Raw genomic sequence first — 24265 nt, 5'->3', positions numbered from 1 at the left:
AATATAAAGTAAAATAATGATAGTGATGGTTTGAAATAATACTTAATTTTGTGATTATTATTTTTCACTCCTAGAAACGACGACTTGAACATAGTAAAAATGTAAATATGGAAAAGCTACGGGCCCCTGTTATTTGTGTACTTGGACATGTGGATACAGGGAAGACAAAAATTCTAGATAAAGTAAGAAAAAATAACTCTTACATGTTGATACAACCTTTTAAGTAAACTAAAGTTTATTTTAAAAAATCCTAAATAGACACCGTAGCACATATAGGCAGTTCTGTTTACAGTAAATAAGTTACTACTTTCTCAGTACTTTTGCTTCTTTTTATATTTTGAAACACATATCTGAACCTGCTGTCTTATCTCAGCTCCGTCACACACATGTGCAAGATGGTGAAGCAGGTGGTATCACACAGCAAATTGGGGCCACCAATGTTCCCCTTGAAGCTATTAATGAACAGACTAAGATGATTAAAAATGTAAGTATACTGTATTTTGTGTGTTTTAATCTCTAACAAAACTAAGGCATAAATTTTTTCCGACTTAGGGGAAAAAAGGGCTGAGTATAACAGACCTATATTCTCACTATTTGTAATTAACATATGTGCCACTCTGCCTTATTTTGTTTCAGATCCTTTTTAAGAAATAAAACATTAGATGTTGTAGGAACCCTCATATTTCATGTCGGCCCCTCTTGCTCCAAGAGCCAATCACTATTCTGAAGTTAGAATAGTATCATGCCCCTCCAATGTAGATCTCAGTGTTCAAAAAATTCTGTTTCCTTCCCCACTTCCTTTTTCCTTCTATCAGATTGATTATATTTTATCTCCTTTATTTTCTCTACTTTGGAGATAGTTTATGTTAAATATAACACAATAAAGAAAATCACATAAGGTTAATGTAAAGCTTAATCATTATAATGTAGACACCCTTTTTGTCACCCATGTTAAGAGATGGCCAGTTACCTCAGAAGCCCTGTATGTCCCTTTCCAGTTAAAACCCCTCTTCTTCCACCCAGGAGTAACTTTGAAGTACTCTCTACCTTTCAGTGTGTGAGAGGTTGTAAAATGTTGATATTCCAAGCCCATCCATCTTTATTTATTGGGTTACTCTATAGAGCAGCTGTCTAATTTTTTGTCTGGTTACTCAGGAAAGGCACAGTAGACACTTGAACCTTTTGTTTCTAACCAGCTTTTAAAATAAAGAGTGACCAATTTGATTCTGTATTAGTATAAACTCATGGATTTAAGCATATTTACAGTGTTTTAACCCATTTCATTGCTGTGCTGACACAGTCCCATCTTTGCCTGTTGGTTGGCTCCTTTGATACAGTTCTGGTAGTCTCACTAGTCTTTGGTTGCATGTATAGCAGGATGTTCCAGGCTTATCTTAAACATGCCATGACAAAGCCTGGAACTGAGCCTTGTAAGTAATTCTGGAGTGCCATTGTCATGTAACAGGTGAATTGAGAAATAAGATGATTGCTGAAATACAGAGCATATATTATTACATTCTAGTGTTCCCTTTTATTCCTTGCTTAAACCTAGTACTTTATATAGAAAGGATCTGTGATCTTTCTCTCTCCAGTTTTTGTTTTGTTTTGTTTTCAATTGTGTTTAATAAGCCTTGTTTTCTGGTGGACTCCTAAGAATAATGGGAATAACATTCGTTGAGATTTTTTACTATTGAAGAGTTCTTTGTGGCCTTCATCCTGGAAAGTCAGGTGGCTACGTATAAAATCCTTGGTTCACAGTTTCTTTCCTTAAGTATCCAAATTGGTACTTCAGTTTCTTCTCACATAAAGTATTGCCTTTCAAATTTGATCACAAGCTGCTTTTCAACCTTTTAATGTGGTCTTTTTTCAACTTGGGATTGCTTCTTGTGGGTTAATTTTCTAGTTATGTGGTGTTGCAGTTCAATATGTAGTTTAAAATCTTCATTTTAGGATAGTTCTCTTGAAATTTTAAATTTGTGACTTAAAATTTACTTTGGTTTTATTTTATTTGCTATTTCTATGTGTTAGCCACTGGGGAGTTTATAACAGCTTATTCCATCAGTTGCCAGACCTGAAATCTGGTGTTATTGCAGAACATGATTTTTATTAGGCCTGTTTTAAAGTTCTCAGGGTAACCTTTATATGACAGTTGTAATTACATTGTTTGTATTGCTAACACTTAAATGGAAATAATTACAGTGCTTAGGGAATGTTGTCAAGACCACCAGAATGCAAATTTGAAATGTTTTACATTTGGATTGATCTATGTCAAAGCAGGAGATAAGAGTTTGAAAAATCATCTAAGATTGACAAAAAATACAGATAAGCGAAGTAAACAAAATTTTGTGTGTGTTTATGAGATTTGTTGGTTAGTAAAAATTAGTTACCCTTGAGGTTAAAAGAGAATGTTCTTATCAGGGCTGTTGTAATGTTGTTTCCATTCATTAATGTGCTTTTGTTCAGAAAATCAAATGTTGTGGTGTTATTTGAGTTAAGCTTTAGGCTGATATGGTAAGTTTTCTTTAAAATATCCTTGGGATATTTTTCAGAGTTTAGAATCGCTCTAAAATTGGACCAGATAAATTTTCCAAATACAGAGAAACTCTTCTTGTATGTTAGCTTTTTATAGATAATCACTCTCAGATGACTGATGTCATTGGTTACTTACTACTACTACTATGCTCAGTTTAGACTATATCATAGTTTTATAAAACATTACCAAAGGGAATATTTTCTCATTTCAGATTTTTTTTGTAAAACTGTTGATAATGAAAATGTTAATGCTTATACTTCCTCATTAACTTACTTCATAGACTATTTTAAAACAGTCTGTTTTAGAAAAGGAAATGGTATTTTTAAGTTACCATTGGCAGAGTAATTGTTTTGTAAAGGAACTTGAATGATTTTGGCTTTCTTAAGCTTCCCACTTTTCCTACCTTTTCTAGTTTGATAGAGAGAATGTGAGGATTCCTGGCATGTTGATTATTGATACTCCAGGGCATGAGTCTTTCAGGTAAGTGCATTTTGAGTCTCTTGTTATTCCACAATCTGCTTGAAACCATTAAGTCTAAAACTGAGAATGTTTGGTCAATCATTACAGTTGCCCTGTGAATAATGTTAGGTGTGAATACCTCCTATATAGTCAGAATTTGGTTTTTGACTCTCCAGAAACTTAACCAGTAGCCTACTGTTGACCTGAAGCCTGATAATATAAGCAGTTGATTAACATATTTTGTATGTTGTATGTATTCTATACTGTATTTTTCCAATAAAATAAGCTAGATGATAGAAAATACTAAGAAAATCATGAGGAAGAGAAAATACATTTGCAGAACTGCATTTATTTATATTGTTTACATCATCTGTTTGCTACATCAATATTGTCTCATATGATACAAAGCACTGTAGATGTTATATGTATTACTAGCGTTACACATCAAAGATTAAAAGATAATGTCAAAATACATATTTATTTACAGGCATGACGATTCATGCCCTGCTAATGGAGAGGCGGAAGTATGATTGCCTTCTGGTAGTCCAGTGTAATCAGTATGATTGGTTTGCTGTAGCCTAGCCTACACACTGATGAATGAATGGCTAGAAAAATATTTCAGCATATAGTGTTACAGTCATAAGACAGTACTGGAAACAGTGTTACTTAAAAAAATAAAACACCTGCATTGATAGGCTGAAAAGCAGTTTCATCAGTGAGAGTGAATGGCACACTGTATGGTAATACAATTCTTTGAAAACAGTTATGAAACAATAAGAAAACTAATGGGGAGGCAGTAAAAGATGGTGACATAACAAGTGAGGCAGAAACCTTCCAAAACCACATATAAATGAAAATGCAGCAAATACAACTAATCCTGAAAGAGCAACTGGAAAGAATACTTCAACAGATGGCCTACATCTGGGGAAAACAGAACTCATGGAAAAGGATAAAGTAGCAAAGCTGTGATCTGGCTAGACCCAAGACCTTCCCCTGACCCCAGCTAGCTGGTGGGAGGAAGATAAATGGAACGGGGAGGGAGTAGAAGTCCAGCACTGATAAACACCGACCCCTAGAGATCTACTGCAGGAGCACGAACCCACATTACATGGTGCTCTGGAGATTATAGGGGTTGGAAAGCAAAGACAGGCAGAATACTTGGACAGACTGAGATTCCAGCTGCTTGTGGAGAACAGGTACCCACAACTGGCCAATCCAGGATGAAAGAAAGGCACTTTGAGAGACTTCCCAACAGCGAGAGGGCTTCTAACAGGGTAAGGATTACATGAAGCTTGCTGCTCAGAGAAAGGACAGGCAGACAAAATCATCCTGGCACACTCAGCCAAGCAGATTGTGAACATTCAGGAGCTTCAGGCACTCCTTCCCCCTGGCTGGCGATGCAGCGCCAGGGCCTGACACTGCAATCAATACTCAGCCTGACACTCATTCCTTCCAGTCAGCATTGGTTCACAAAACTTGCCCCTGGCGTCACACCAGGCCAGCTGGAGTGTGACCCCTGCTACATCAGCTACAGGGGCATAGCATAGAGGCTCCTCTATGGACACTCAACCCACTGGCCCGGGCACTGGAGGCAGGCACTGCAGCCCGGAAGCAGGAAAGAGTTCTTCTAGGCAGGCATCTCTCACCTGTGACCCCTGCCTGTGACCCCCGCCATCGCTCCAGGTGCTGGGCAATTCCAGAGAGTAGAGCTTCTCTGCACTAGAGTGTGCAGCCTACACAAATTAATTATTCAATGGTAATCATTAAAATTAAGAGATGGCAAAAGAATCTTGTATAAACCCACATCCCTCAAACACCAGAAAGAGGGCTAAGTGAAACTAAAATCACCAATCTCATTGACAAAGATGTCAAAATAAATATCAGAAACATACAGAGCTATAGAAAAATATACAAGATCTCAGGGAGGACTTCAAGAAAAACTATGAAAAATACAGTATCTGAAATGAAACATACAATGATGGGATTTAAAAGCAGATTAGAAGAGTTAGAACAGATGGTAAATGAAATGGAAATTAGAGAACAGGAATACAAAGAAGCTGAGGCACAGAGAGAAAAAGGGATCTCTAGGAATGAAACAATATTAAGAGAACTGTGTGACCCATCCAAATGGAACAATATTCACATCTTAGGGGTACCAGAAGAAGAAGGGGAGAGAAAGAGGAATAGAAAGTCTCTTTGAGGAAATAATTGCTGAAAACTTCCCCAATATGGGGAAGGAAATAGTCTTTCAGGCCAAAGAAGTGCACAGATCTCCTAACACAAGGGACCTTAGGAAGAAAACACCAAGACATATAATAATTAAAATGGCAAAGAGGAAAGACAAGGAAAGAGTATTAAAAGCAGCCAGAGAGAGAAAAAAGATCACCTACAAAGGAAAACCCATCAGACTTCTCAACAGAAACCTTACAGGACAGAAAAGAATGCCATGATATGTTTAATGCAATGAAACAGAAGGGCCTTGAACCAAGAATACTGTATCCAGCAAGATTATCATTTAAATTTGAAGGAGGGATTAAACAATTTCCAGATAAGCAAAACTGGAGGGAATTTGCCCTCACAAACCACCTCTACAAGGTATTTTAAAGGGACTGCTCTGGATGGAAGTACTCCTAACGCTAAATAGATGTCACCAGAGAAAATAAATTCACACCAAAGAAAGCAGACAAACCAAATACTAACTAAAGGCAAAAAGTAAAATCAGCTATTCACAAAAGCAGTCAAGGGAAACACAAAAGAGTACAGAACAAAACACTTAACATATAAAGAATGGAGGAGGAAGAATAAAAAGGGAGAGAAATAAAGAATCATCAGACTGTTTATAATAGCTTAATAAGTGAGATAAACTTAGATGATTAGATAGTAAAGAATACCCTTGAACCTTTGGTAACCACGAATCCAAAACCGGCAATGGCAATAAGTACATATCTATTGATAATCACCTTAAATATAAATGGACTGAATGCACCAATCAAAAGACACAGAGTAACAGAATGGATAATAAAGCAAGACCCATCTATATGTTGCTTACAGGAGACTCTCTTCAAACCCAAAGACATGCACAGACTAAAAGAGAAGGGATGGAAAAAGATACTTCATGCAAACAATAGGGAGAAAAAAGCAGGTGTTGCAGTACTTGTATCAGAGAAAATAGACTTCAAAACAAAGTAATAAGAGATAAAAAAGGACATTACATAATGATAAAGGGGTCAGACCAACAAGAGGACATAACCATTATAAATATATATGCACCCAACACAGGAGCACCAGCATATGTGCAACAAATACTAACAGAATTAAAGGAGGAAATAGAATGCAATGCATTCATTTTAGGAGACTTTAACACACCACTCACTCTAAAGGGCAGGTCAACCAGAGAGAAAATAAGTAAGGACACAGAGGCACTGAACAACACACTAGAACAGATGGATCTAACAGACTTCTACAGAACTCTCCACCCAAAAGCAGCAGGATACACATTCTTCTCAAGTGAACATGGAACATTTTCCAGAATAGACGAAATACTAGGCCACAAAAAGAACCTCAGTAAATTAAGAAAGATTGAAATTTTACTGGCCAACTTCTCAGATCACAAAGGTGTGTAAAACTAGAAATAAATTGTACAAAGAAAACAAAAAGGCTCACAAACACATGGAGGCTTAACAACATGCTCCTAAATAATCAATGGATCAATGACCAAATTAAAACAGAGATCAAGCAATATATGGGACAAATGAAAACAGCAGTACAATGCCCCAACTTCTGTGGGTTGCAGCAAAGGCAGTTCTAAGAGGAAGTATATAGCAATCCAGGCCTATTTAAAGAAGGAAGGACAATCCCAAATGAATAGTCTAAAGTCACAGTTATTGAAACTCAACAAGAAGAACAAATGAGGCCCAAAGTCAGCAGAAGGAGGGAAATAATAAAGATCAGAGAAGAAATAAATAAAATTGAGAAGAATAAAACAATAGAAGAAATCAATGAAACCAAGAGCTGGTTCTTTGAGAAAATAAACAAAATAGATTAACCCCTAGCCAGACTTATTAAGAGAAAAAGAGAATGTACATACATAAACAGAATGAGAAGTGAGAAAGGAAAAAGTCACAATGGACAAATACAAAGAATATTAGAGGATACTATGAATTATTAGAAATACAAAGAATTATTAGAGAATACTGTGGAACTCTATATGCTAAAAAGCTGGATAACATAGAAAATATGAACAGTTTTCTAGAAAAATACAGTCTTCCAAGACTGACCAAGGAAGAAAAACAAAATCTAAACAGACCAATTACCAGCAATGAAATCGAATCTAATCAAAAAACTACCCAAGAAACAAAACCCACAGGCCAGATGGATTCACCACTGAATTTTATCAGACATATATAGAAGACATAATATCCATTCTCCTTAAAATTTTCCAATAAATAGAAGAGGAGGGAATACTTCCACACTCATTCTATGAAGGCAGCATCACTCTAATACCAAAACCAGGCAAAGACCCTACAAGAAAAGAAAATTACAGATCAATATACCTCATGAAAACATAGATGCAAAAATATTCAACAAAATAATTAGCAAACTGAATTTAAAAATACATCAAGAGGATCATACACCATGATCAAGTGGGATCATGCTGCAGCATTCGAAATCCATCAACATTATCCACCACATCACCAAAAAGAAGGAAAAAAATCACATGATCATCTCCATAGATGCTGAAAATGCATTCAACAAAATTCAACATCCATTCATGATAAAAACTCTCAACAAACTGGGCATAGAGGGCAAGTACCTCAACATAATAAAGACCATATATGACAGACCCACAGCCAACATCATACTTAACACTGAGAAGCTGAAAGCTTTTCACCTAACATCAGGAACAAAACAGGGATGCCCACTCTTCCCACTTTTATTCAACATTGCACTGGAGATCCTAGCCACAGCAATCAGACAAAACAAAGAAATAAAAGGCATCCAGATTGGTAAGAAAGAAGTCAAATTGTCACTGTTTGCAGATGACATGATATTGTACATAAAAAACCACAAAGACTCCACTCTAAAACAATTAGAACTAATATCAGAATTCAGCGACGTTGCAGGATACAAAATTAATACACAGAAAATCTGTTGCTTTCCTATACACTAATGATGAACTAGCAGAAAGAGAAATCAGGAAAACAATCCCATTCACAATTGCATCAAAAAGAATAAAATACCTAGGAATAAACCTAACCAAGGATGTGAAAGACCTATACCCTAAAACTACAGGACACTCTTAAGGGAAATTAAAGAGAACACTAACAAATGGAAATTCATCCCATGCTCTTGGTAGCAAGAATTAATATTGTCAAAATGGCCATACTGCCTAAAGCAATCTACAGAATCAATGCAATCCCTATCAAAATACCAACAGCATTGTTCAACAAACTGGAACAAATAGTTCTAAAATTCATATGGAACCACAAAAGACCCCGAATAGCCAAAGCAATCCTGAGCAGGAAGAATAAAGCAGGGGGGATCTCACTGCCCAACTTTAAGCTCTACTACAAAGCCACAATAGTCAAGACAGTTTGGTACTGGCACAAGAATAGACCCATTGACCAGTGGAACAGAATAGAGAGTCCAGATATTAACCCAAACATATATGGTCAATTAAAATATGTTAAAGGAGCCATGGACATACAGTGGGGAAATGACAGCCTCTTCAACAGCTGGTGTTGGCAAAACTGGACAGCTACATGTAAGAGAATGAAATTGGATCATTGTCTAACACCATACACAAAAGTAAATTCAAAATGGATCAAAGACCTGAATGTAAGTCATGAAACCATAAAACTCTTAGGAAAAACAGGCAAAAATCTCTTGGACATAAACATGAGTGACTTCTTCATGAACATATCTCCCCGGGCAAGGGAAACAAAAGCAAAAGTGAGCAAGTGGGACTACATCAAACCGAAAAGCTTCTGTACAGCAAAGGACACCACCAATAGAATAAAAAGGTATCCTACAGTGTGGGAGAATATATTCATAAATGACAGATCTGACAAAGGGTTGATATCCAAAATAAATAAAGAGCTCACGCACCTCAACAAACAAAAAGCAAATGATTCAATAAAGTGGTCAGAGGAGCTGAAGAGAGTTCTCCAGAGAAGAAATTCAGATGGCCAACAGGTACATGAAACAATGTTCCACATCTCTAATCATCAGAGAAATGCAAATTAAAACCACAATGAGATATCACCTCACACCAGTCAGGATGGCCACCATCCAAAAGACAAGCAACAACAAATATTGGCGAGAATGTGGAGAAAGTGGAACCCTCCTAGACTGCTGGTGGGAATGTAAATTAGTTCAACTATTGTGGTAAGCAGTATGGAGGTTCCTCAGAAAACTCAGAATAGAAATACCATTTGACCCAAGAATTCCACTCCTAGGAATTTACCTTAAGAATGCAGGAGCCCAGTTTGAAAAAAACGTATGCACCCCTATGTTTATCACAGCACTATGTATATTAGCCAAGAAATGGAAGCAACCTAAGTCTCCATCAGTAGATGAATGGATAAAGAAGATATGGTACATATACACAACAGAATATTATTCAGCCATAAGAAAACAAATCCTACCATTTGCAACAACATGGATGGAGCTAGAGGGTATTATGCTCAGTGAAGTAAGCCAGGCGGAAGAAGACAAGTATCAAATGATTTCATCTGTGGAGTACAAGAACAAAGAAAACACTGAAGGAACAAAACAGCAGCAGACTCACAGAACCCGAGAATGGACTAACAGTTACCAAAGGGAAAGGGACTGGGGAGGGTGGGTAGGAAGGGAGGGATAAGGGGAATAAGGGGCAGTAAGATTAGCACGCATAATGTGGGGAGAGGTACGATGAAGGCTGTACAACACAAAAGACAAGTAGTGATTCTATAGCATCTTACTATGGTGATGGACAGTGACTGTATTGGGGTATGTGGTGGAGACTTGGAATGGGGGAAGTCTAATAACCATAGTGTTGCTCATGTAATTGTACATTAATGATACCAAAAAAAAATGAACATATGGGAGTACATCAAAGTAAAAAGCTTCTGTAAAGCAAAGCCAAGAACAAAATGGCATCCTACAATATGGGATAATATGTTTTTAAACGAGATATCCGATAAGGGGTTATCATCCAAATAAGCTCCATGCCTCAAAACCCAAAAATAAAATAATCCCTTTAAAAAATGGGTGAAGGATCTGAACAGACACTTCTCCAAAGAAGAAATTCACATGGTTAACAGATCCATGAAAAGATGTTCCACATTGCTAATTATCAGGGAAATGCAAATCAAAACCACCTCACACTGGTTAGGATGGCCAATATCTGAAAGATTAAGAAACTACAAATGCTGGCAAGGAAGTGGAGAAAGGGGAACCGTCCTACACTGTTGGTGGGAATATAAATTAGTTCAGCCATTGTGGAAAGCAATATGGAGCTTCCTCAAAAAAACTAAAAGAAATAGCATTTGACCTAGGACTACCACTCCTAAGAATTTACCCAAAGAAAACTAGGTCCAAGATTCAGAAAGACACATGCATGCCTATTTTTATTGCAGCACTATTTACAATAACTAAGATGTGGAAGTACCCTAAGTGTCCATCAGTAGATGAATGGATAAAGAAGAGGTGGTATATGCCCAATGGAATATTATTCAGCCATAAGAAGTAAACAAATCCTACCATTTGCAACAATATGGATGGAGCTCGAGGGTATCATGCTCAGTGAAATAAGCCAGGCAGAGAAAGACAAGTACCAAATGATTTCACTCATTTAAAAGAACAAAGCAGCATCAGACTCCAAGAAGGGACTATCGGTTACCAAAGGGGAGGGGTGGTGGAGCATGGGTGTGGAGGGAGGGAGAAGGGGATTGAGGGGTATCCTGATGAGCACATGTAATGTAGGGTTTTTACGGGGAAGGCATATAGTACAGAGAAGACAAGTAGTGACTCCAGCATCTTATTACACTGATGGACAGTGACTGCTGTGGGGTGTTTTGGGGGGACTTGATAATATGGGTGGATATAGCAAGCACAGTGTTGCTCATGTGAAACCTTGGCAAGATTGTATATCAATTATACTTTAATATAAAAAAAGAAAGAACACTAACATGATTCATGTTACATTAAATGTTACTCGCCTTATGCCTGTAAGGATAGAATAGGCTGTTCAGTTCTATACAGGTCTTGCACCCAGTGTTCTATGTGATGAATACTTAGGTGATGGTGATTCTGATGACCAAAAATGCCTTGTACAATTTTTGTCGTGTGGTTAATTTAACACCAAGACACTCACAAGTATACACACAACAGGTAGGTCCATTAACTGTACAACATAGTGATTATTGACCATTAAGTGCAGTTGGTCATCATACAGGACTTCATCTTAGTAGTCTGTTGATCTTACTGTCTTGGGTCATGGAGGAGGTAGAAGGGGAGGAAGGGAGGCAGGTATGCTTTATCGAAATACATTGTAAATTCCCCATCTGATTTTTTTCCTTTTTTCATTTCTCTATAAATATTTATAGTCCCAGTCATATTTCCAGTGTTTGCTATAGTTTCAGTGCTGTATCACAGAAGGATCCATATCAATCGTAAGGAAGTCAGAGCAGTCTTGCATAATTGGAACTCCATTGCCAGATTGTCTAATGTCCCTTTGTTTTCTGTTGCTGCTTCTGCCTCTTTGTGCCCATCCTCTGGCACTGTTGTGGATGCATTTATCTCCCCCAGGTCATCTCCTGCATCATTCCTCTGCTGTGGTGTCTGCTTGCTTTTGAAATTCTCTAAGATCCACAACTTAACCCTTCATCCCTGACCTTTTTTGCCACATCCACTATCTTTTTCATGTTTTCCTTGATTTGCTCCTCAAAAATCCTGTGAAGTCATGCACCATCTGGACAGTTTTCTCCAGTGGGAATTTATTGTTCAGGGTTGATGACTTTTCATGGCTGTTTCTGCAACAGCTGAGGCATCTTCACTAGTGTAATCCTTCCAGATCCTCATGATGTTCTATCGGGGTTCTCTTCCCTAGCATTGACAACCGTTTCCATAGAGCACTGTGGATAATGAGCCTTTTTGATTTCATTGGTGTTGAACTCCCAGGGTTCTCAGTGGCCAGGGATATCGTCCACTATTCAAAGAATGTTAAAAGGAAGTCCCTTACTGGCAAGTATTTCCTGCCTTCAGAAACAGAGCATCAGTGTGTCATCCAGAAAAAGGGTTTTTGGCTGGCATCTGGTGTATCTTTTCCCTTCAAGGCTCAGTGATTAGCGATTTGTAGATAAGGGTAGGTTTGATCATTAAACCCATATTTGCACTAAATAGTAAAGTTAGCCTGTCCCTTTCTGCCATAAATCCTAGTGCTCACTTCTCTTCCTTATTAGTAAGTGTCCTTTGTGGCATTTTTTCCAGATTAGGGCACTTCCGTGTGCACTGAAAAACTGTTCAGGCAGGTACTTTCTCCTCAGTGATCTTCTTAATGCCATCTGGGAACTCATCTGTTGCTTCTTGGTGGGCAGAACTGCTTGTCCAGTTATCTTGACATTTTTTAAGCCAAACCTCTTTGTGAAATTACCAGCCATCCTTTGCAGGCATTAAATTCACCAGCTTTTAGATCCTTCACCTTCATTTTGCTTTAAGTTGTCATATAATGACCACCTTTTCTCAAATCCTGTGAGTCTATTGGTGTGTCTTTCTTATAGCAATGCTGCACCCACATAAAAGCTGCATTTTCAACACAAGATGAAAAAACATTCCAAAAAACTGCATGGTTTTCACGCCTACTGGTGTAGCTTCGGTGATGGCTTCACCAATTTCCTTTTCTTGCCTTGCATTGGTTCTCACGCTGGACTCATTTATCTTCAAGTGGCAGGCAGCCACAGCTGCAGATCAAGTCTATGCAACCTAGACTGCATATCAAGCAATTTAGCTTCTTGTAATGTCATGGCTTATCTCTCCTTGGGAGCATTTCCAGCAGCCAGTGGCACTTTGTATGAGTCCTGTGGTGTTAGTCAAGGTTTACAGTATCATGGTAAACAAGATGAAAAGTACACAGTAATTGTGCGAGTTCATTTTTTATTGCAATGTGTAATCTACTGGAGAGGCAAACTGCTCATGCAAAGGTGATTAGTATAACACGGTGTTTCTGTTTCTAATGGATGCTCTCAACGTTTGAACTCACTGCAGTAGCAGCAGGAAGTGGCTGTGAAATCATTATAGTAGTACAGCTTGTACTCTAGTTAATTTAGGCAGTTGTGATTTAATACTGCATCTGTACTTTTTCTTAACATTTCTCTTTATTGCAGTTGGTGCCATGTATATTTTTTTGTGTGATTAAATACTGATAAATATTAACTTTTTATAATTTGTTTATATTTCCTGGTAGTAAAAGATTAAAGACTAGAATCTACATATAATTTATGCATTCATGCCATACACTTTTTTCTTAATTGTTTTACTATTTCTAGGCTATGCAGTTTGTGAGTTTTTCCAAATTGCCACAAATCTCCAAAAAATTTTCCAGTATATCTATTGAAAAACATCCACGTGTAAAGTGGATCTGTTCAGTTCAAACTCATGTTGTTAAAAGGTCAACTGTAATCTGTGGGTAGTATTTTGCGATCGTGGTCCCTTGTAATTACCAATCCTCAAGTGTGCCTTATTGATTCAGTAGTAGTTTATATGTATACTTGTTTTTTATGGGGAAGTCTTTTCTACTTAGAGCAAATCCTAACATAACTGGTCCATCTCCTGCGAAACCCAGTAGAAGTGGATTTTATCTGTTGCCTCTTGGCCATATTCCTTAGCGCAGAAAACTTAGTCACTAAAATTGGTAGGAATGTTGTAGTAACTTCTGGAACTAACTCATTCCCAACTGATGTCAACTCACTGTCAGATAAGCATTTGGCAAGTTAAGGGCTAATGGCACTTGAATTTAATGCATGTACTTAATTTTGTTCTTTTTGTTCAGGTTTTACAAACAAGGTAATATTTTAAGTTTCTTTAAGTAAAATTATTAATTTTAAGATTTCTATTTGTGCATCTTTTTCCTCTTTTAAACAGTAATCTGAGAAACAGAGGAAGCTCTCTTTGTGATATTGCCATTTTAGTTGTTGATATTATGCATGGTTTGGAGCCTCAGACAATTGAATCTATCAACCTTTTGAAATCTAAAAAATGTCCCTTCATTGTTGCACTCAATAAGGTAAGCTCTCCTGAAAAACTAAACTGTGAAAGCATACTTGATTTTTTATAACTAAAAAAAATGTATTATAGTATAACTTTCACTTAAGAAAATGTACTCATGCTAAGTTCAGAGTATTTTAACACATTTGTACACAGGTATAACTGCCACCATTCAGAGTATAGGCCATCATCTCCATATTCTTGGAATATTCCCTCATGTTCTCTTACAGTTAGTCTGCCCCTTCTCCAGTCCAAACACTGATGTTTCTGTCATTGTTGACTTGTTTTGGCTGTTTTATAATTTCATATTAATGGAATTATACAGTGTGTAATCTTTTTGAGTGTGGCATTTTCACTAATGTGATTACAGTGTCCATTTGTTGTATATGTCATGTTTTTATTGTTGAGTAACATTTCATTATCTGAATTCGTCCACACTTTATTTCATTTACCTATTGAAGGACATTTGGATTGATTCCAATTTTAAATTAATTACTGAAGCAGTGTGAACTTTGTACCCATTCTTTGTGTAGACATTTATTTTCATTTACTTTGAATAGAATTGCTGGGGCATATGATCTGTGTATGTTCAACTTTATGAGAAAAATCACACATTTTCCCAAAGAGATTGTACCATTTTACTTTTTGACCAGCAGTGTGTAAGATTCCAGTTCTGCACATTCTTGCCAACATGTGCCATACCTACAAGCTGTTCTGATAAGTGTGTAGTGCTTAATTTTTGTAGTTTAATTTGCATTTCCATGATGACTAATGGCATCAAGCATCTTGTCATATACTTGCCATCTCTCTCTGAAGTATCTATTTAAAATCTTTTCCTCAGTTCTTATTAGATTGCCTTACTATTAATCAGTTCTTATATGGTTATATATGAGTTCTTTGTCAGTTTTGTATACTGCGGATATATTCTTGTAGTCGAGGACTTGGTTTTCCAAAAATTTTAATGATGCACTTTGAGGAGCAAAAACTTCTAATTTTGGCAAAATCCAATTTATAAGAAATTTTTTATAATTTGTGTTTCTTGTGTTCCATGTAAGTAATCTTTTCCCACCGCGAGTTTATGAAAACTCTCTCCAGTGTTTCTAGAAATTTTAAAATGTAGATCTGTGATGTTTTCAGTTAAGTTTTGTGCATGGTGTAAGGGAAGGATTAAGGTTCCCTTTTTTCTGTATGAATATCCAGTTCAGAATCCTTTATTGGAAATATTTTATTTTCCCATTGAATTACTTTTGCATCTTTGTGGAAATTTAATTGACCAGGTATATTTATATGTCTGTTCTCCATGTTTATCTTGTCTTCCACTGACCTTACGTCTGTCCTTGTTACCACTACTGCCCTGTCTTGATTATTGTAGTTTCATAGTAGTGTTTTGAAGACAGATAGTGGTAATTTCTTCAACTTTTTTTCTCAAAGTTATTTTGATTATTTTAGGGCCCTTGAATTTCCATTATTAAATTTAGAATCAACTTCTTCTTTTCTACAAAAAGCCTCTGGAATTTTGACTGGGATGTATTTAATCTGTAAATAAATTCTGGAAGAATTGGCATTTTAACAAAGTTGAGCTTCTGACCAGTGAACATGATAGCTCTCTATATACCTTTAGGTGTTCTTTACTTTCTTTTGGCAGTATGTTACAGTTTCATCTTCCATGTGTTAGACATATTTTTCTAAATTTATCCATAGTATTTCATGGTTTTGATGCTGTTGTAAATAACATTTAAAAAATTTAGAATTTACAAAATAGCATTTTTTTAATGTTTGTTGCTTTTACATAGAAATATAGTTGATTTTAGAAATTCACTTTTTATCTTGTAACCTTGTTAAATTCAGGCCTAATACCTTCTTTTGTAGATCATGTGGAATTTTTTTATATACATGATGTTATCTGCAAATAAAAGCTGTTACACTTTTTCCCTTATCTGTATACCTTGTAAATTTTTTTCTTCCTTACTGCACTGGACCTTCTAGGACAATGTTAAATAGAAGTGGTGAGAGAGAGATTCTTGCTTTCTTTCCATTCTTAGGGGGAAAGTGCTTGGTCTTTAACCATTAAGTATGATGCTAGCTGTAGTTTTTTTTTGTAAATGTATTTTATTAAATTGAAAAAGGCTCCTTCTATTTCCAGTTTGCTTAGAATGATCTTTTTTTTAAAGTCATGTATTGGTATTGGTTTTGGTTTTGTCAGATGCTTATTCTGTTTGTATTGAAATGCTTGTGTGGCTGTTCTCCTTAATTTTGTAACAGTATGAATTACTGTTGATATTTGGGGGGTGCTTTACTAACTTTTAATGAAGACATATTTTTTAGAGCAGTTTAAGATTTTCAGCAAAATTGATGGGAAGGTACAGACATTTCCCCTTTACTCTTGCCCCAGCTCATGCACAGCTTTGCCTTTATCAACATCCCCCACCAGAACCTTCATGGACACATCATCACCCAAAGTTTACATTAGGATTCACTCTCTGTGTTGTACATTCTGTGCATTTGGATAAATGTGTGACATGTATCTACCATTATAGTATCGCACAGAATCATTTCACTGCCCAGAAAATCCTCCGTGCTCCACCTCATCCTCCTCTTCCTCAATCCCTAGGCAACCACTGATCTTTTTACTTTGTCCACAGTTGTGCCTTTTCCAGAATGTCATATATTTGGAGTCCTACAGTATGTAGCCTTTTCAGATTGGCTTCTTTGACTTAGTAAATGCATAAAGCTTCCTTCATGTATTTTCATGGCTGACAGATCATTTCTTTTTACCACTGAATAGTATTCCATTGCCTTGGTGTACCACAGTTTATTTGTCCATTCATCTGCTGAAGGACATCTTGGCTGCTTCCAAGTTTTGACAGTGGTGAATAAAGCTGATAGAAACATCCATGTGCAGGTTTTTGTTTGGATGTAAGCTTCACCTCTTCAGAGTAAACACCAAGGAGCATGATGGTACATCTTATTTAGGTAACAGTGTTTAGTTTTATAAGAAACTGCCAAAGTGGCTGTACTATTTTTGCATTCCCACCAGCAATGAATGAGGGTTCTTGTTGTTCCACATCCTCACCAGCATTTGGTGGTGTAAGTGTTTGGGGTTTTGGCCATTCTAATAGGTGTGTGTGTGGTGGTGTCTCACTGTTGTTTTAATTTGTATTTCCTTGGTGACACGAGATGTGAAACATCTTTTCATGTGTTTATTTGCCATCTATATAGGTGAGGTGTCTTTTTTTTTAAATTTTGGTATTATTAATGTACAATCACATGAGCAACATTGTGGTTACTAGATTCACCCCATTCTCAAGTCCCCACCACATACCGCATTACAGTCACTGACCATCAGCGTAGTAAGATGCTATAGAGTCACTGCTTGTCTTCTCTGTGCTATACTGCCTTCCCTATGTCCCCCACTACGTTATGTGTGCTAATCTTAATGCCCCTTATTCCCCTTATCACTCCCTTCCCAATCACCCTCCCCAGTCCCTTTCCCTTTGGTAACTGTTAGTCCATTCTTGGGTTCTGTGAGTCTGCTGCTGTTTTGTTCCTTCAGTTTTTGCTTTGTTCTTATACTCCACATATGAGTGAAATCATTTGGTATTTGTCTTTCTCTGCTTGGCTTATTTCACTGAGCATAATACTCTCTAGCTCCATCCATGTTGTTGCAAATGGTAGGATTTGTTTTCTTCTTATGGCTGAATAATATCCTATTGTGTATATATACCACATCCTTTCATCCATTCATCCACTGATGGACACTTAGGTTGCTTCCATTTCTTGGCTATTGTAAATAGTGCTGCGATAAACATAGGGGTGCATATGTCTTTTTCAAACTGGGGGTGGAATTCCTAGAAGTGGAATTCCTGGGTCAAAGGGAATTTCTGTTTTTGAGGAATCTCCATACTGCTTTCCACAATGGTTGAATTAATTTACATTCCTGCCATCAGTGTAGGAGGGTTCCCCTTTCTCGACATCCTCGCCAACATTTGTTGTTGTTTGTCTTTTGGATGATAACCATCCTTACTGGAGTGAGGTGATATCTCATTGTGGGTTTAATTTACATTTTTCTGATGAGTAGCGATGTGGAGCATCTTTTCATGTGCCTGTTGGCCATCTGAATTTCTTTTTTGGAGAAGTGTCTGTTCAGCTCCTCTGCCCATTTTTTTGCTTTTTGTTTGCTGAGGCATGTGAGCTCTTTATATATTTTGGATGTCAACCCCTTATCAGATCTGTCATTTATGAACATATTCTCCCGTACTGTAGGATGTCTTTTTGTTCTATTGATGGTGTCCTTTGCTGTACAGAAGTTTTTAGTTTGATATAGTCCCACTTGGTCATTCTTGCTTTTGTTTCCCTGGCCCAGGGAGATATGTTCATGAAAAAGTTGCTCATGTTTATTATATTCAAGAGATTTTTCTATTCAGTATGATGTTGGCTGTGGGTTTATCATATATGGCCTTTATTGTGTTGAGGTACTTGCCCTCTATACCCATTTTGCTGAGAGTTTTTATCATGAATGGATGTTGAATTTTGTCAAATGCTTTTTCAGCATCTATGGAGATGATCATGTGGTTTTTGTCTTTCTTTTTGTGGTGGATGATGTTGATGGATTTTCGAATGTTGTACCATCCTTGCATCCCAGGGATGAATCCCACTTGGTCGTGGTGTATGATCCTTTTGATGTATTTTTGAATTCAGTTTGCTAATATTTTGTTGAGTATTTTTGCATCTACGTTCATCAGGGATATTGGTCCATACTTTTCTTTTTTGGTGGGGGCTTTGTCTGGTTTTGGTATTAGAGTGATGTTGGCTTCATAGAAGGAGTTTGGGAGTATTCCCTCCTCTTCTATTTTTTGGAAAACTTTAAGGAGAATGGGTATTATATCTTCTCTGTGTGTCTGATAAAATTTCGAGGTAAATCCATCTGGCCCGGGGGTTTTTTTCTTGGATAGTTTTTTGATTACTGCTTCTATTTCTTTGCTGGTAATTGGTTTGTTTAGATTTTGTGTTTCTTCCATGGTCAGTCTTGGAAGGTTGTATTTCTCTAGGAAGTTGTCCATTTCTTCTAGGTTTTCCAGCTTCTTAGCATATAGGTTTTCATAGTAGTCTCTAATAATTCTTTGTATTTCTGTTGGGTCTGTCGTGATGTTTCCTTTCTCATTTCTGATTCTGTTGATGTGTGTTGATTCTCTTTTTCTCTTAATAAGTCTGGCTAGTGGCTTATCTATTTTGTTTATTTTCTCAAAGAAAATTGATTTTTTTCTATTGTTTTATTCTTCTCAATTTTATTTCTTCTCTGATCTTTATTATGTCCCTCCTTCTGCTGACTTTAGGTCTCATTGGTTCTTCTTTTTCCAATTTAGATAATTGTGACATTAGACTATTCATTTGGGTTTGTTCTTCCTTCTTTAAATATTCCTGGATTGCTGTATACTTTCCTCTTAAGACTGCTTTTGCTGCGTCCCACAGAAGTTGGGGCTTTGTGTTGTTGTCATTTATTTCCATATATTGCTGGATCTCCATTTTAATTTGGTCATTGATCCATTGACTATTTAGAAGCGTGTTGTTAAGCCTCCATGTGTTTGTGAGCCTTTTTGGTTTCTTTGTACAATTTATTTCTAGTTTTATACCTTTGTGGTCTGAAAAGTTGGTTGGTAGAATTTCAATCTTTTGGAATTTACTGAGGCTCTTTTTGTGGCCTAGTATGTGGTCTATTCTGTAAAATGTTCCATGTGCATTTGAGAAGAATGTGTATCCTGTTACTTTTGGGTGTAGAGTTTAGATGTCTATTAGGTCCATCTGTTCTAGTGTGTTGTTCAGTGCCTCTGTTTTCCTTACTTATTTTCTGTCTGGTGGATCTGTCCTTTGGAGTGAATGGTGTGTTGAAGTCTCCTAAAATGAATGCATTGCATTCTATTTCCTCCTTTAGTTCTGTTAGTATTTGTTTCACATATGCTGGTGCTCCTGTGTTGGGTGCATATATATTTATAATGCTTATATCCTCTTTTTGGACTGAGCCCTTTATCATTAGTTAATGTCCTTATTTATCTCTTGTTACTTTCTGTTTTGAAGTCTATTTTCTCTGATACTAGTACTACAACACCTGCTTTTTTCTCCTTATTGTTTGCATGAAATATGTTTTTCCATCCCTTGACTTTTAGTCTGTGCATGTCTTTGGGTTTGAGGTGAGTCTCTTGTAAGCAGCATATAGATGGGTCTTGTTTTTTTATCCATTCAGTGAGTTTGTGTCTTTTGAATGGTGCATCCAGTTCATTTACATTTAGGGTGATTATTGATAGGTATGTACTTATTGCCATTTCAGGCTTTAGATTCGTGGTTACCAAAGGTTCCAGGTTACTTTCCTTACTTTCTAAGAGTCTGACTTAACTCACTTAGTATGTTGTTACAAACACAATCTAAAGGTTCTTTTCTATTTCTCTACCTTTTTCTTCCTCCTTCATTCTTTATAAATTAGATATCAAATTCTATAGTTTTTGTCTATCCCTTGATTGACTTTAGGGATAGTCAATTTAATTTTGCATTTGCCTCACAATCAGCTGCTCCCCCCTCCCTACTGTGGTTTTACTACCTCTGGTCACAGACAGCTATCCAACCCTAGAACACTTCCATCTATAGCAGTCCCTCCAAAATAGACTGCAGAGATGGTTTGTGGGAGGTAAACTCTCTCAGCTTTTGCTTATCTGGGAATTGTTTAATCCCTCCTTCAAATTTAAATGATAATCTTGCCAGATAAAGTAATCTTGGTTCCAGGCCCTTCTGCTTCATGGCATTAAATACATCATGCCACTCCCTTCTGGCCTGTAAGGTTTCTGCTGAGAAGTCTGATGTTAGCCTGATGGGCTCTCCTTTGTATGTGGTCTTATTTCTGTCTCTGGCTGCTTTTAACAGTCTGTCCTTACCCTTGATCTTTCCCATTTTAATTACTATGTGTCTTGGTGTTGTCTTCCTTGGGTCCCTTGTGTTGGGAGATCTGTGGATCTCCGTGGCCTGAGAGACTATCTCCTTCCCCAGATTGGGGAAGTTTTCAGCAACTATCTCCTCAAAGACACTTTCTATCCCTTTCTCTCTTCTTCTTCTGGTATCCCTATAATGTGAATATTGTTCCGCTTGGATTGGTCACACAGTTCTCTCAATATTCTTTCATTCTTAGAGATCCTTTTTTCTCTCTGTGCCTCAGCTTCTTTGTATTCCTCTTCTCTAGTTTCTATTTCATTTATTGTCTCCTCCACCATATCCAATCTACTTTTAATACCCTCCATCGTGCTATTCAATGATTGGATCTCTGACCTGAATTCATTCCTGAGTTCTTGGATGTCTTTCCATACCTCCATTAGAATGTTGATGATTTTTATTTTGAAAGAGTCACGAGGTCCATATCATTTAAATCTTTCTCGGGAGTTGTATTAATAATTTTACTCTGGACAAGGTTCCTTTGGCGTTTCATGTTTGTATATGGCGCCCTCTAGGGTCCAGAGGCTGTAGTCTCTGGAGCTGCTCAGCCCTTGAAGCCATGTCCGGGTTGCAGGGGAGCGGTACTGGTGCCTGGGGGGAGGAAAGAGCTGTTCCCCGCCTCCCGGCTGCTGTGCCTGTCTCCACTGCCTGATCCAGTGGGCTGGTCACACAGGTATGTTTTTGTCCCAGAGCAGCCGGATATGGATCCCTGTTTTCCACAAGCGGCCAGAATTCCAGTCTCCCCAGGAACTCTGCCTGTATTAACTTTCCAACCTGGTAGTCATGCGAGTCTCATGAAAGCACCATGAAATGTAGGTTTGTGCTCCCAGCACAGATCTCCGGAGCTAGGAATTCAGCAGTCCCAAGCCTTCCAGTCCCTACCTGCTCCGTTTGTCTTCTTTCTGCTGGTGAGCTGGGGTGGGGGAGGGGCTGGGGTTCTGCGGAGCCACAGCTCCTGTACGTTACCCAGTTGGGTGGGGTCTGCTCTTTTCTCCAGGTGTGTGCAGTCTGACGTGGTACTCTTTCCTGTTGCTCTCTCAGGATTAGTTGCACCAATCAAATTTTCTAATTGTATCCAGTTTTAGGAGGAAGCCTCTGTCTCTCTTCTCATGCCGCCATCTTTAATCCTATTAAGGTGAGGTGTCTTTTAAGCTCTTTGGCACTTGTTTAAATTGGACTCGTTGTTTTCATACTGTTGAGTTTTTAACAGTTATTTGTATTGATACCAGTCCTTTATAAGATGTTTTTTGCAGATATTGTCTCCCAGTTTGTGGCTTGTTGATTTACTCTCTTGACTCTCCCTTTCACAGAACTGAAGTTTTTTTTTTGGAAGTCTGCTTATCAGTTCTTTCATGGATGGTGCCTTTGGTGGTGTGTCTAAAAATCATTACCACAGCCAAGGTCATCTAGGTTTTCTCCTATTACCTTCTAGGAGTTTGAGAGTCTGTGACCCACCCTGAGTTAATTTTTGTGAAGGATGTAAGGTCTGTGTCCAGATACAATTTTTCCCATGTGGATGTCCGGTTGTTGGAGCACCATTTGTTGATTCCTATTGATTTATTTGTTAAATCAACCTTGCATTATGAATAAACCCCACTTGGTAATGATCTACTTATTTTATTTTTCACATATTGCCAGATTTGATTTGTTAATTGTTGAAATTTTTGTGTGTATTCATGAGTGATTTTGGTGTGTAGCTTTTGTGTAATTTTGTTTTTTTCGAGGGGGGGCACTTTTTCATTGAAATATAGTTGACATATGTCTGGTTTTGGTATCAGAGTAAAGTTGGCTTTGTAAGATGAGTTGAGAATTATTTCCTCTTTTCTGTGGGAATTTGTGTAGAAATTGGTATTATTTCATCTTTAAGTGTTTGGGGGAATTATAGTAAAACCACATTAGCATGGAATTTCTTAAGTATAGGTTATTTAGGTTTTCTTCTTTTCTTTTGTCAGTGTAGAAATTTGTCTTTCAGAGAACCAACTTTTGGGTTCATTGATATTCTCTACTGTCTGTTATATATTTTATTGCTTTCCAGTGTTAATTTTATCATTTCCTTCTTCCTACTTTAATTTCCAAGTGGTCTAATTTTTCTAATTTCTTAAAGTGTAAGCTTAGATTGTTTATTTTTCAGATAATTTTTTCTTCCTGATAATGAGCATTTAGAGGTATGCTTAGCACTGTTAAAAAGCGCTGCTAAGACTTCCTGTGTTTTATTATTTAGATCAAGTTATTTTCTGAATATTTTCACTTGACATAGAATTCTGGGTTTAAAACAGTATTTTTCCTTCATCATCATTGCTTTCTGGCTTTTATCTTTTGTCATTTTTTGTTCCCCTGTATCTAATGGTCTTTTTTTTTTTTCTGTGGCTGCTTTTATCAATGAGATTATGTAATAGTTTTCTTTATGTTTATCCTACTTGGGTTTGATATTAGATTTATGGATTTGTAGTCTTCCATGAGTTTTTAAAAATTCTTGGTTATTCAGATATTTTTCTGCTCTTTTCTCTGTTCTTTAACTATTTGACAGAATTCTAGGACTTTTCTAGAACTTGAGTTACTTCTATTAATATTCTCCCATAAGTGACTGAAGGTTTCTTTCTTCCCCATATACTTTTTAACAAAATAGTCTTTATTGCTGTGTCTTCAGTGTCTTCAGTCTTCTTTTGCAATATGTTAAACTTGCCTAGTTAATTTTTAATTTCAGATTATATATATATATATATATATATATATATATATATATATATATATATTTTAGCTCTACAAATGTCTTGTTTTTCTTTTAAAGTCATTGCTTATATTTATAATAACCATTTTAAATTTAAGGACTTCACCTTTGTCATTTCTGGGTCTGTCTCTACCTTCTGAGTTCTCTCCTTGGTAGAGAATTCAGGCTGGTCTGCTCCTTTATATCACCACCCTAGGCTGAGCCAACAGATTATGCTTTCTGTTACTGTTTTTCCTATTCAGTAACTTTCTTCTGTGTACCCATCTAACACTCTTCTGAAAAATAAGGGAACATAGATTATTTGATTAACTAAATATTAAATCCTAATT

The 24265-nt window shown here is 37.0% G+C and overlaps 1 protein-coding gene across 1 annotated transcript in view; it reads left to right on the top strand.

Annotated features, from left to right (window-relative positions):
• EIF5B (eukaryotic translation initiation factor 5B) overlaps nt 1–24265 on the top strand; it is a 91233-nt gene that overhangs the window by 57619 nt on the left and 9349 nt on the right. The window contains exons 11-14 of the mRNA XM_073239835.1: nt 75–182; nt 374–484; nt 2946–3013; nt 14114–14255. Coding sequence (XP_073095936.1) covers nt 75–182; nt 374–484; nt 2946–3013; nt 14114–14255 — 429 coding nt within the window. The remainder of the gene's footprint in view (nt 1–74; nt 183–373; nt 485–2945; nt 3014–14113; nt 14256–24265) is intronic.

This window comes from Manis javanica, chromosome 1, assembly GCF_040802235.1.
Source record: "Manis javanica isolate MJ-LG chromosome 1, MJ_LKY, whole genome shotgun sequence".
Taxonomy (NCBI): domain Eukaryota; kingdom Metazoa; phylum Chordata; class Mammalia; order Pholidota; family Manidae; genus Manis; species Manis javanica.
The sequence above is the reverse complement of the archived record's forward strand: the minus strand, read 5'-3'. Positions and strand labels throughout refer to the sequence as shown.